The sequence below is a fragment of the Branchiostoma lanceolatum genome, chromosome 11 (assembly GCF_035083965.1).
Source record: "Branchiostoma lanceolatum isolate klBraLanc5 chromosome 11, klBraLanc5.hap2, whole genome shotgun sequence".
Lineage (NCBI taxonomy): Eukaryota > Metazoa > Chordata > Leptocardii > Amphioxiformes > Branchiostomatidae > Branchiostoma > Branchiostoma lanceolatum.
The window spans coordinates 6,601,409-6,614,109 of NC_089732.1; the positions used below are offsets into that span (position 1 = coordinate 6,601,409).

A 12,701-nucleotide genomic window follows, 5' to 3' on the forward strand; every position below is an offset into this window, starting at 1 on the left:
GTAAATATGGAATATGCACAAGAGTAGACGATAATGAATATCATGCAGATGACAGGATCTGGACACACAAAAATGAGTATAGTTGGTAGAAGGGAAAAGTACAATAGATGGTAGAGTAGAGTTGAGTTTTAAGGTCAGGTAGGATGTTCTTCCATCCTAAAATGTAGTCATGAATAGAATATGACAGGATTGCATTGAATATATAAATCTGGATCACTATTTCACCCCGACCAATCGAATCACGTGAATCGCATTGAAACTCAGATTCGTATCAGCCATTTCCCGACAAATTCCTTTCTAACTTGCGTTAACGACTACATCTGACAAAATAAACAAGCCAGTGAGATGGTGGAGGGCGTCAGCTTTCCAAAGATGTTTTCAGATTGACAATTTTGGCACTTTGGAAGTGATTGAAATGACCGCGATTTAACGTTTAGAAAAAATTCCTTTTCTCTAAACATTAAATCGTAAGAGTTTCAATGCGATTCACGTGACTCGATTGGTCGGGGTGTATTTGAATTCATCCCGAAAATCATATCCCACTTCTTACAGGGTATAATCATTTACACTCACTCCCCTTGAACTGTAATATCTAGAAATGCATACAGCCTAGTTGGTGAGATTATTACAATGGTAGCGAGCCTAAAAACACTCAGTAACCCAAGCCTAAACTGGCACCCAGGCTACAGTGTTGTTTCTATCTAGTTGTTGTTTTTTACTAGCCTCTACCAGGCTCCGTGGGATGGCTGGAAAAATAGTAGAAATTGGCCTAATAGAGTGAATAGTGTGCCAAGGGAGTAAGCTACGGAGAGAGAAATGGAACCTTACTGTATAGCGGACCTACCCTGTATAGCGGAGTACCTCGGCTGATTTCTACTATTTTCCCAACGATAGGACGGAGCCTGGTAGAGGCTAGTTTTTTACATCCAGCTCCAGATGCTGATAATCAGATATGTAGGTTCTCTGAATATTGGGACATCATACCCAGTTTAGTATTAGATTCTTAACATTATAATACCTGTTTGGGTCATCACCCAGACCTTTGTACTTCCGTTTATTTGCATAGTCCAGTTGTGATCTTTCAGACAGACCGAGCATACTGTTACTTAGTAAAATACAGGAGAATCATTGAATAGAATACTATACTATTACCTTAAAGCACCAAAACTATCTGGTCAGTAGGCCTCTATCGTTAATACCTACCTGTTGTACACTGCATAACTTTTGGCCACACACAGATTACAGGCAGCAGATATCCTTGATATCAAATGGACGTTTTCTTGGTCACCAACTCACAGCTGTGTCCAACCAAAACCATGTAGTTCAATCTGACAAAAGAAAATGGTTTTGCTGTAGCAATACTTTCATCGAGAATAATTAACTCCAGTTTACTTCCTGCCTCTTTTCACTGCAGCTGTTTACTTCCCAACGCAACGGTCATAATTAGGGATTAATCTCCAGGCAGATCTTTGTAAAGACAGTACCTGACGGCCCATAGAAACTGCCTTGCCAACCAAAAGATCTGCTTCAAAATCAATTCTCGATCGTTGTACCTGACAAAAAATGCAGATTAAACTTTGGCAAAATACAAGATAATCTGAGTTTTCAAATCACTTCCTAAACCAAGAGAGCGAGAAGAAAACTGAAGTATCCACCCACTTGCAAACATCATGTACAATCCCTTACCACCATTTTGAAAACTCCCGCCAGGACCCGAGGAATGGGGTGGCTAAAGTTAAAATATTTATGCCTGTAGAAGACGGACTGCATATTTTTGCTTGTTTTTCTCCAAACAATAATTAGATAACACAAAATATAATTCCAAATGACTATTTATACTGATTCATCTGCTAATATGTGCTTACGTATGTAAATATGTAGGCTGAAACTATATTCGAGACCATGGATAATCAGGCACGTATTACATTAGAAAGGAAACCCCTTGGTCTAAAGAAAGCATTTATATGCTCCAAAAACTAAATGTGTGCCTCGAAATATTCCAGAATGAAGAGATAGGAAAGAATGATATATAACTTAATATTTCTTTGAACATTTTTTTCGTCATTTTGGTGAAAGGTTATCTAACCAATGTGTGTATAATTTGTTGTTTATGATATTTTTATGTTGTTTGTATGCGGTTTACCATACAAAACCATTTTTGGCAAAATGGCTGCCAGTGATACCGGCGTGTACAAGCTGAGATGTTCTCTTATCGGTCATTCTATGGACGTGCGGGCGGTCGCCGCCGCAGTCTTCCCCGACGGCGCTGTCGTGTCAGCCTCCAGAGACCAAACAGCTCGGCTCTGGGCCCCAAACAGGTACGTATATTCCGATATTGCACTGTCATCATAAGAGTTTCGGTATCCAGTCATTGTCATCGGATGGGGGAGGGGGGCAAAATAGTGGACATGCTTGTTGGTAGCCTTTCGTCACATACGATTAGTACTGTTTATATTAGCAGCTGATAAACAGCTGTTTTTAGTTTCTCTAAAGCCTCTTGGTCCAGTCCATGCCTCTGTCCAATGCTGTTGTTACTGTTAAAGAAACAATGACAAATTTGCCTGTCAATGACGTCAGTGTCAAACAATTCTCAAGGTTTAACTCTTATTTTATAAATCTTGAAAAGAAAGTCATCACAAGTATTAAGTAGACATAACGTAACCATGCTGTTTGTAAGATTGGAACTTTGAGTGAGCAAGACTGTATTTAAACTACCAAACAAACATCACAATCGCAAGGAATTCTATACATTAACAGAAACTTTACTTTTCTTGTTTTTCAGTGATGATAATGGTTTTATGGAGGCACACGTCATGACCGGACACAGTAAATTCATCTCCAGTGTTTGTCTCCTGCCGCCCTCTGATGACTATCCCCACGGGATGGTCGTAACCGGTAGCAACGACCACAGCATCCACATCTACAGCCTGGAGTCCCCAGAACCAGTCTATAAACTTACCGGACATAAGAACACAGGTTATTTGATTGTATCATATAACAAGAAAACATAGCCAGTTTTGTACTTTTTGGTATTGCTGACCTATTTCTTGTCACTAGGTGGCGCTGTTGTAAGAAGAATGTGGTCCCAAACGAGTTTGTATCTCCCCTTGTCCTGGTTCATAACTACATGTAGAATAGATTTTCTGATCCAAATGGCCTTTTGTTTAACTTGAAGTGAAGGTACAGCAAGTTGTATCTGTTGCTCTTACTGTCTATGACCTTGGCCTTCACCCAGTTTATTTCACTGTTGCCAACTTTTACTTTCTTTAAAATCAAGAAACGTTAAGCTTAGAATATAAGACTGATATTCTACTGGAAGCTGTTTAGTCTTACATGTTAATATTCTTAAGCCCGACATTCTCATGCAAGCAAGTCTAACCCCTGCATCACGGTACGGGAAAAACAGACGATAAAACGAAGAGTGAGTGTGTGAGTGAGTGAAGCTAATTGTGGATCTAAATAAACTCAACCTCAAAAATGTGTCGTTGTCTTGTTTCAGTTTGCTCTTTAGCAGCAGGAAAGTTTGGGACCCTCCTCAGTGGTTCGTGGGACAAGACTGCGCGTGTGTGGCTGAAGGACAGGTGCATGATGACCCTGTCCGGACACGAGGCCGCGGTGTGGGCCGTCGCCATCATGCCGGAACACGGGATCATGCTGACAGGGTCCGCCGACAAGACCATCAAAATGTGGCGAACAGGGAAGTGTGAGCTGACTTTCACAGGTTGGTATCCCGCAACTGAAATTAGTGTTGATGAGAAACTATAATGTATAGCCCATACATAGATAAAACCTCTTTGGATTCTGATGTTGAATTTTGGAATTGATTTTGTTTGAATACAACAATGAAGTAAAACAAGCCCCTCGCCTGATTATATAGGATTTTGTAGTTGATTATGTAACAATAGGTCAAATGTTTAGTACTGTTACACATTCAGGTCCATTGCTGCATGATTATGTTTCGCCAACGAAACATATTGTTTTTGTCAGGTTTCTTCTTCTCCTTCTCCTTCTCCTTCTCCTGTCAAATCTTCAAATCGCTTCTTCTCGGTCGTCCGTCGACCAAATAAGCTGAAATTTGGTATGCAGGTAGAGTATGTGTATACCCCTAGACCCTTTTTAAATTTTTTTGATATAAGTTTTTAAAATGATTTTATGGAGGTTTTTTGGTCATTTTCAGACAAAAGTCACACATTATGGCCTCCAGTGCTGCGGTGTTGAAACCTGAGGACCTGAAATTTGGTTTAGTTGTGCATTGGATATTTACCCAAAGGACCCCATTATTTTTTTTGGCATACACTACTTCAAAATGATTTATTTTGCAATTTTTTGATGCAATTTTGGGTTATTTTCTGTCGGGGCCAGCAAGAACTAGGTCATACTGTAACATAAGCCCTCCCACACTCACCCCTTTCTGGGACTTAAAACCAAGCAGATGTCAGGGGGTACCTATACTAATGGTATTACAGAAAGTTATATGTACCTTATGTTACATGGTACGGATGTTATATTTGACATGTACGTACCGTTAGCAAAGGTGATCACACCTGGCCATGAATTATGCTAATGACGACCTCATTTGCATAATTCGTGCATAAACTTGTATTTCCCTTACCGTGACAACATGTAGGTACATGTAGGAAAGGTGAAAGCACCTGGACATAACTTATGCTCATGAGGACCTCATTTGCATAAATTATGCAGAAACTTGGATTTACCCAGGAGTTATTTTTGGACAGCCCACTTCTTGCATGAGGAGTATGGGCGAAACATCCTGAATTTGCTCTTAAAGCAAATGACGGCCAGTCTAGTTGCACTTTAAATGTTGAGGTCGAGACCGTTGAAATCCTGACCCCATTGCAGCTTCATCTAAATTTTTTTCCCCAAAGAAATCAGAACTAACGTTACTTGTTACTATGATTCACAGTTGATTTGTCACCTTTTAGGCCAACAATTTTCCCACAATTTTTTTCCAGGACATGAAGACTGTGTGAGGAGTCTTTCTGTGGTTTCCAACGTGGAGTTTTTGTCGGCCAGCAATGATGGGTCAATCCGTCGCTGGCTAACCACAGGAGAATGTACACAGGTTAGTAACTTCCATTTTTCCTCTTGATATCAGAAGCAAGAAGAATTAGATGCTAGCTTTTCTTTACAGGCTTAAGTCAAGTCAGTTGCTTAATCAGCTGCTGAATTGGCTGCTAGCTTCTGATTGGTCAAACAAAGGAAAAACAGGGACAAATGTAAATTGTTGGTACTACAGATGTATGCCTTCATTTTCTTTTTACTTTTGGCCTCCAAGACAAAAATACATAGTGTATGTGCTGTAAATGCATTTAATTTTAGGGGATTTTATTTCGTGTTAGGGAGGAAATGGCGTGTTCGCGGTGGTTTCAAGTTCGCGTTTGGAACAAAAATAGTGCTACAGTCATAGGGCAAAAAGTTTTACAGTTGTTCGTGCTGAAAGTTTACGGCAAAAACCGTGAACATAAAACCCCCACAAACATTTCTGTATTTACAGTATTTCAATATCTGTTGTATTTAAGCAATTATAGATGTAATATCCATATCATATTTGGATGTCATTGTTCATCACAGGTTTACTATGGCCACACCAACTATGTGTACTCTCTGGCCATGCTGCCCAACGGTCAGGACTTTGTGACATCAGGAGAAGACCGGACAGTCCGTGTGTGGAAGGGAGGGGAGTGTGTGCAGACCATCACCCTGCAGGCTCAGTCTGTTTGGTCGGTGGCATGTCTAAGTAATGGGGACATCGCTGTTGGAGCTAGGTATGTGTTAATGTTATACTAGTAGATTTATAGAATGCTGTTCTTGACTTTGACTATGTTTGTATTATGTACTCTTTTGTCCCTGCTCTCACTTTCTGAATTTGTCGACTACAGATGCCCACGGCTGTGTCAGGAACCCCTGCAGCAGTATAATCAAATACTGGATTATAATACATCATATTTTTTCATTGTTAGATAGTGATGGACTTTCAACCATTTTATCTTTGTAATAAGGTGTGTGTGAGTGCAACAAACTCAGAATGGCAACACTGTTACTCAATTTTAGTGACATAAAAAAAATGTACATACCAATGATCAAGTTAGACTTGCAGGTGACACTTTTTTTTGGTGGCTCTCCAGCAATGGAGGCATTTTTCCTCTCAGTTTTATTCATTTTTTGTGTGTGGGTTGACTGAGGAAGACATAGAGTCAAGACTAACAATAAGGCATGTCGAGACCTAGATATTGAAATCAGATATTTCTTCCCTGGTAACACAGCGACAATGTGACCAGGGTGTTCACCTGTGCTCCGGAGAGGTACGCCAGTCCTGAGGAAATCAAAGAATTTGAAGAACAGGTGGCGTCTTCCACCATCCCTGCCAAGGCTGCGGCTGACATGGACGGCATTAATATTAATGAGCTGCCAGGCAAGGAGGACCTAGAGAATCCAGGTGGGTCAAATGTCATCTTCAAAACTGCCAAGATGTTTCCTTTGAGATGATACGAAAAAACTCAAAGTTGGTGTCACTTGTCATAGTTAGTTGCTGTTTTTTTTAACACAGAAAATTGCAGTTTTGTTTAAGACTGTTTTGAACAGTTGATGAAGAATCGTCCAAAAAATGGGAACTTTGTGACATGAAATTGATGAAAATGCATTTTTGTAGGCTTAAAATGACAGATTTAACAACGAAAATCAAAATATTGGATCTCAAAGAATTAGTGGGATGGAAAATAATTCAAAGCTGGAGACAGCCCTGGACATCATTTGACATGTGCGTTATGTTCTCTCTACTGTTTAGGAACAAAAGAAGGGCAGACCAAGTTGGTGAGGTCTGGTATGACTGTTGAGGCTTACCAGTGGAGCGTGGCACAGCAGGAGTGGACCAAGATAGGAGACGTGGTGGGGTCAGACGAGGGTGCGGGGGGCACCGCCACCGGAGAAAAGGTCTGGTACGAGGGGAAGGTCAGTGGTTCAGAAGTTTTCTGTTCTATTTGTTAGCAGGAAGTTTTCTATATGCTACTTTATAACATTCACATTCAAGATATAAAGACAATTCAAACTCTACAACTGGATAAGATTACTTTCAGACATTTTGATTGACATCCATCACTCTTCTTCAGTGTCACTAGAATGAACTGGTGATTTGATTCGTTCTTGCCATTTCATTCTAGTGACGCTGAAGACGAGTGATGGATGTCACTCGAAACGTCCGGAAGTAAATCTCCAAATTTTATCCAGTTATAGAGTTTGAATTGTCTATTGTTTACCTGGATGTCAAACTTTCATAAACATATTCACATTCAAGGTTTCGGTCAATTATTTCCAACAACAATGGACTGGTATTTGTCCTATTCTAGCTTAGCTTCACTCATCAGTCTTATCGCTTCTACACACACAATAGTCTGGCACTCATTTATCGAGAAACGTTGGCATTTGAATATTTGCCTAATATAGGCGAGACTTCTGGTTAACTCTGATCTCATATCAGGCATCCTTCCATCTTGTTCTCATAACGGCATGGTTATTAGGCATTCAACAGATTGATTCCTCTTAGTCTTACACTGCATCTGGAAAATATTTAGTGCCCAAAATAATGCAGGACGTAAGGACCAAATGTTTCAATGGAGGCAGGAACCAAACTATTCTGCATAGAAGCGGACTGCAGCTAGATAAAAGGGATACCAGACTACAACAACATTATCAATATTCAATGTTTTTAAAAGCATTTTTCCTCTTCCTCTCCCTCCAGGAGTATGACCACGTGTTCACAGTGGACCTCGGTGATGGCAGTCCCAAGCTGAAGCTACCCTACAACCTGGCGGATGATCCTTGGCTCGCAGCTCATAACTTCCTGGAGAAGAACGAGCTGAGCCAGCTGTACTTGGACCAGGTGGCCAAGTTCATCCTAGAGAACACCAAGGGGTTAACTGTCGAGCCTGCCCCAGGCGCACAACAGTATGCTGATCCTTTCACAGGTATGTGCTGTCATTGATCTTTTATTGTCAGTAAACAACACAGTAATGAAAGGCATACAACACCTTATCAGCTTTAGCTCCCTCTCAAAGCAAAACAACAGAAAAGACTAAATTCTACAGTAGGAGACTTTGCTGGCACACTGATATCGGATATGGATTGACCAATACAGACCATATGATTTATTTGGGTACAGTCCAAGATATCAAGTTGTATTGAAAGACATACAATAACCCCATGTTCAGCTTTGGCCCCCTCTCAAAACAACAGAAACAACTTAATTCTACAGTAAGACACTATACCCTGATATATTATCACAATGCGACATGCAGTGAGACAGTCATATATCTTGCAGCATCTTACCTAAGAAGTTGTCATGTTGTTATGGTTAAAGGTAAAGGTAGTCCCATTGCCTTTTTGAGGCCGTAGGGGTAGTGTGTTGTTATCCACTGTGTCTAGGGCACAGTGTTGGAAGGCAGAGCCTAACCCTCTCCTTCCACTGCCTTTTACCTCCCCAACCAAAATCTGATACTCATTTTACACCTGGGTGGAGTGAGGAAAGTTGTGGCATGATAGGGGATTTGAACCCAGGTCCTCTGGGTTCTTGGCCAAACACCCTAACCGTTACGCTAACACGATGCCACAATGTTGTTAATATCTTGCTTTCTTACACCTCAGGTGCGAACCGTTACGTCCCAGGGTCCGCTGCTCCCACTGATGTACCACAGCAAGGTCAGGGGTCAACACTGGGCAGTGACCCCTTAACAGGTCAGATACCTCATTTCAACAAAATGTATCTTCTATGTGTAGGTCATCTGTGCTTTCAACCAGAGCCTGAAAGTCATGTATACCATATCTCTGCTACATATCACAGAATGAATGTTGTGTTGAGTGCAGCTGTTTCAACCCAGGTTGTAGGTTGGATGGAAATGACAATAGAAATTAAATACAATTTGCAGTTCAAAGTCCACTGAACTACTTAAAACAACAAATAGTGCCATGTTTTTTGTTTTATTCATAAAATACATTGTTGTTTGTGACAGGAGGTGGTCGTTACATCCCATCCTACACTGCCAGGGACATGGAGGACAACCCCCCAGCCCAAGTGCCTCAGCCCACCAACCCCTACTTCCCCAGGGTCACCCCTCTGCTGTTTGAACAGGCCAATCCTGGGGCGATTGTAGGTCAGTAGTACTTTTGTTTATTCAAACTTCTTCAAACTATTAAAAACGAACATAGCAGCACATCGACATCGTTCACATCCTGGGGCCATTGTAGGTCAGTAGTACATTTGTTTGTTCAAACTTCTTCAAACTTTTGTTAAAAACCAACATAGCAGCACATCGTACACATCCTAGGGCTATCGTAGGTCAGTAGTACATTTGTTTGTTCAAACTTCTTCAAACTATTAAAAACCAACATAGCAGCACATGGTACACATCCTAGGGCTATCGTAGGTCAGTAGTACATTTGTTTATTCAAAGTTCTTCAAACTTTTGTTAAAAACCAACATAGCAGCACATGGTACACACTGTAGGCAGTGCTGAATTGCATTGACTTTTTCACATGATAGATTAAAAAGCAAAACAGCATTACACCAATGAAACTAACTAAGCCAGTTTTATATAGAATCCATGGAATCAAAAAGTTTCAACATATGTTTGTTAACTACAAGATTATTACATATACTGAAAATTAATATAGAATGCAGTATCATTTTAAACATCCATGAAGGAATCTGTACCCTATATGCAACACAGCTACTCATATTCATCACCAAAAACAATGTTCTTATTGTATTTAACTTGATGTGAGAAAGTTACTGTCCTTTCCCATACTATGTATTCTTACACATAGTCTGATGCTGATTTTACAATACTGTCAGTTTAAATAGATTATATGAATGATCTTATAAATTTTCTGTAAAAGCAGCTACTTTGTCTTTTTTTCCAACATGAATATAAATATTGTCATTTCAGGGTATAGGAGATTCTTTTTACACAAACAGGTAATCTCACCTGCTAACGTTTCGGTGTCTGATCAGAGCTTCTGACTGGAGTACTGCTTCTCACCGCTATAAGTACTCCAGTCAGAAGCTCTGAAGAAGGTGTCTGACAGACACCGAAACCTTACCAGGTGAGATTACCTGGTTGTGTAAAAAGAATCTCCTATACCCTATATTCTACCAACCTAATGAAATTATTTTCGGAAATATCGTCATTTCATTTTTTTTAATGTGTTTCCCTCTTGTGATTCCAGGTAAGATTAAGGAGTTCAACGGTAAAGTTCCAGCAGAACATCAACTGGATGAATCCGGTTTGGACCAGATCAACCAGCTTCTGGCAGTGACAACCAATCAGCAGCCAGGAGCTCCAACTGCCATGCAGATGAACACGCTGTGGAAGATTCTGCAGTGGCCTAAAGGTAAACTACAGATTTGTTTGAGGATGAGGATATCTGTTCAACTGTTGGTGGTGTTAGCTGGACAAATTAGCAAAACTATATCACATTGTAGTTTAGATATGAGATTTATTGTTATGTTATGTTAACCGGGCCTGAAATTCATTTTTGGCCAGTGCACCTAACATAACAAATATAGGTGCACAGAAAGAATTTTAGGTGCACAGCATAGAATAAAGTAAAATGCCAGCAACAAGAACATGCAAATACAAACCCTACTCCCTTTCTAAGAATCCAATCTGTAATTCTATAGCTAACTTCATATTTTCAAACAAATGATGCATCAAACAAAGTAAAACAAAAGTTGTATTATTACTTTTTCATTTTCAAATGAGGTCCAAGTTTTATAGCCATATGTCAGGATTGGTTTTAACTTTAAAAAGGAATTCTAATTTCATTTGTTCTTACTTGATTCATATATCATGTTGTTATCTTGTCCACTCCAGAGGTTGTGTTCCCGGCGCTAGACGTACTTCGGCTGGCCCTCCGGCACTGTGACATCAACCAGCACTTCTGTAACTCCAAGGACGGCCCACAATTCCTCACCCACCTCCAAACCTTCCTGTCACCTGACGCCCCACCAGCCAATCAGATGCTTGCCCTGCGTGCCGTGTGCAACATGTTTGCTCAGCCAGTGGGGAAAGGTCTCGCCATATCCCAGCACTCCAACATCCTGGCTACCACGGTAGACTGCAGCGCCAGCACCAATAAAAACGTCCGCATTGCCATGGCGACAATCATTCTGAACTTTGCCGCTGTGATCCAAGATCCCGAGGACATTGAAGGAAAGTCCCAGTGTCTGTCTGCCGTAGCGACGCTCCTGGACGGAGAGAAGGAAAACGAGGCTTGTTTCCGTCTTCTCGTCGCGCTGGGTTCCTTAATGGTTGGTGACGACAACGCCATCGCGCTCGCTCGCTCGTTGGACTTATTGCCTGTTGTTGCCAGGAAAAGGGGAATCACAGAGGCGCCAAAAGTGGGAGAGTGTGCTAGATTTGTACACCAACTATTGGATGCATAGGAACAGAATTTAAGGAATTTTGGCAAAAATGTATAAAGGAGATTTGGTAATGTTATGTACCTAGTTCCATAATTTACAGATCAATTCAGGATGGATATAAATCTCATATTGGCCCAGCTTCTTTTGAATCCTGTATTTTTCCTGTGTATTAAGAAAAACAAGTCAAATTTTCACATTCGTACATGTATGTATACAACTCGGTGTCAGCCAAAAACATCCTCTGAATTCAAATGCCATTTGGATGGTTCAATGTATACAACCTTTAGAGAACTGTCTGGAATATTAAACTTTTGATGAAATACAGGGGAATTCGGAATGACATAATATTTTATTTAAAAATTGCAGAAGTAAAGTTGTCTCCCAATATTCCTTCTCATTTCTACATATATACATACTGGTGATGTTAATTAAGAACAATTAACTGATATAGAATCTGAAAAGGAGCTACTTGTATGTAATAGAAGGATAGTAGAATTCAGAATTGTACAAACAAAATTGGCCACTATGGGCATTCTGACCTTAGAAAGAAATGTTATTCACGAAAATGTTGTTGAACAGGGCTATATGGCAAAAAAATACTGCTGGGTTTTTCTAAGAAATAAATGGTTATCAGAAAAATTGAGTGATTCTGTTTTTTCTTAATGAAATGATTACCTTAATCTAAATGCGGTAGCTGTACAAGCCTTAGCTATTTTTCTGCAGTGGGAAAAGTGTATGTCACACATTCATACACACAGACACATAGAGCTGTGTACCGGTACCGATACAGTACCGGGTACAATCAATTAGGTACAGGTCCAAAATACCTGAACCCTGGTGGACCGGTACTAATCGGGTCCCATTGTTTGACAGCCATACGTTCTACACTTGCGCCACACGACGCCACATTATATACTATACTCCAGCACATAAAACACATTTGCAAGGCTCAAGTCAAATTTTCATCTGTGTTTTTATAAAAATAATACCTAGCACAATTGAATATTATGTTGTTACCAGATCAAACATGCTTTTGTACTTATCGAAAATGTACCATTTTCTGAACCAGTAGTTTAGGTACAGGTTCAGGTCCGGACGTTCTGCTGCAGTACCAAGGTCACATACCAGGGGGCCCAAAATTGACCTTGGATTTTGGCTTCACAACACCCGCCCACATACCAAATATCATCGTAATCCATCATATCAAGAGGTTCTTGAGTTATGCTGTGAAACTACTGAGTCGGGAAACACACACAGACACACC

The 12,701-nt window shown here is 40.4% G+C and overlaps 1 protein-coding gene across 1 annotated transcript; it reads left to right on the plus strand.

The window, feature by feature from the left end:
• Positions 1 to 2,135: 2,135 nt before the first annotated feature.
• LOC136444503 (phospholipase A-2-activating protein-like) lies at positions 2,136 to 12,076 on the plus strand. The gene is made up of 12 exons (XM_066442078.1): positions 2,136 to 2,318; positions 2,783 to 2,976; positions 3,500 to 3,721; positions 4,974 to 5,083; positions 5,593 to 5,786; positions 6,285 to 6,457; positions 6,806 to 6,969; positions 7,757 to 7,982; positions 8,659 to 8,748; positions 9,024 to 9,164; positions 10,240 to 10,404; positions 10,887 to 12,076. The coding sequence occupies exons 1-12, from the start codon at positions 2,167 to 2,169 to the stop codon at positions 11,456 to 11,458; spliced, it is 2,403 nt and encodes an 800-aa protein (XP_066298175.1). The 5' UTR covers positions 2,136 to 2,166; the 3' UTR covers positions 11,459 to 12,076.
• The last annotated feature ends 625 nt before the right edge of the window (positions 12,077 to 12,701 follow it).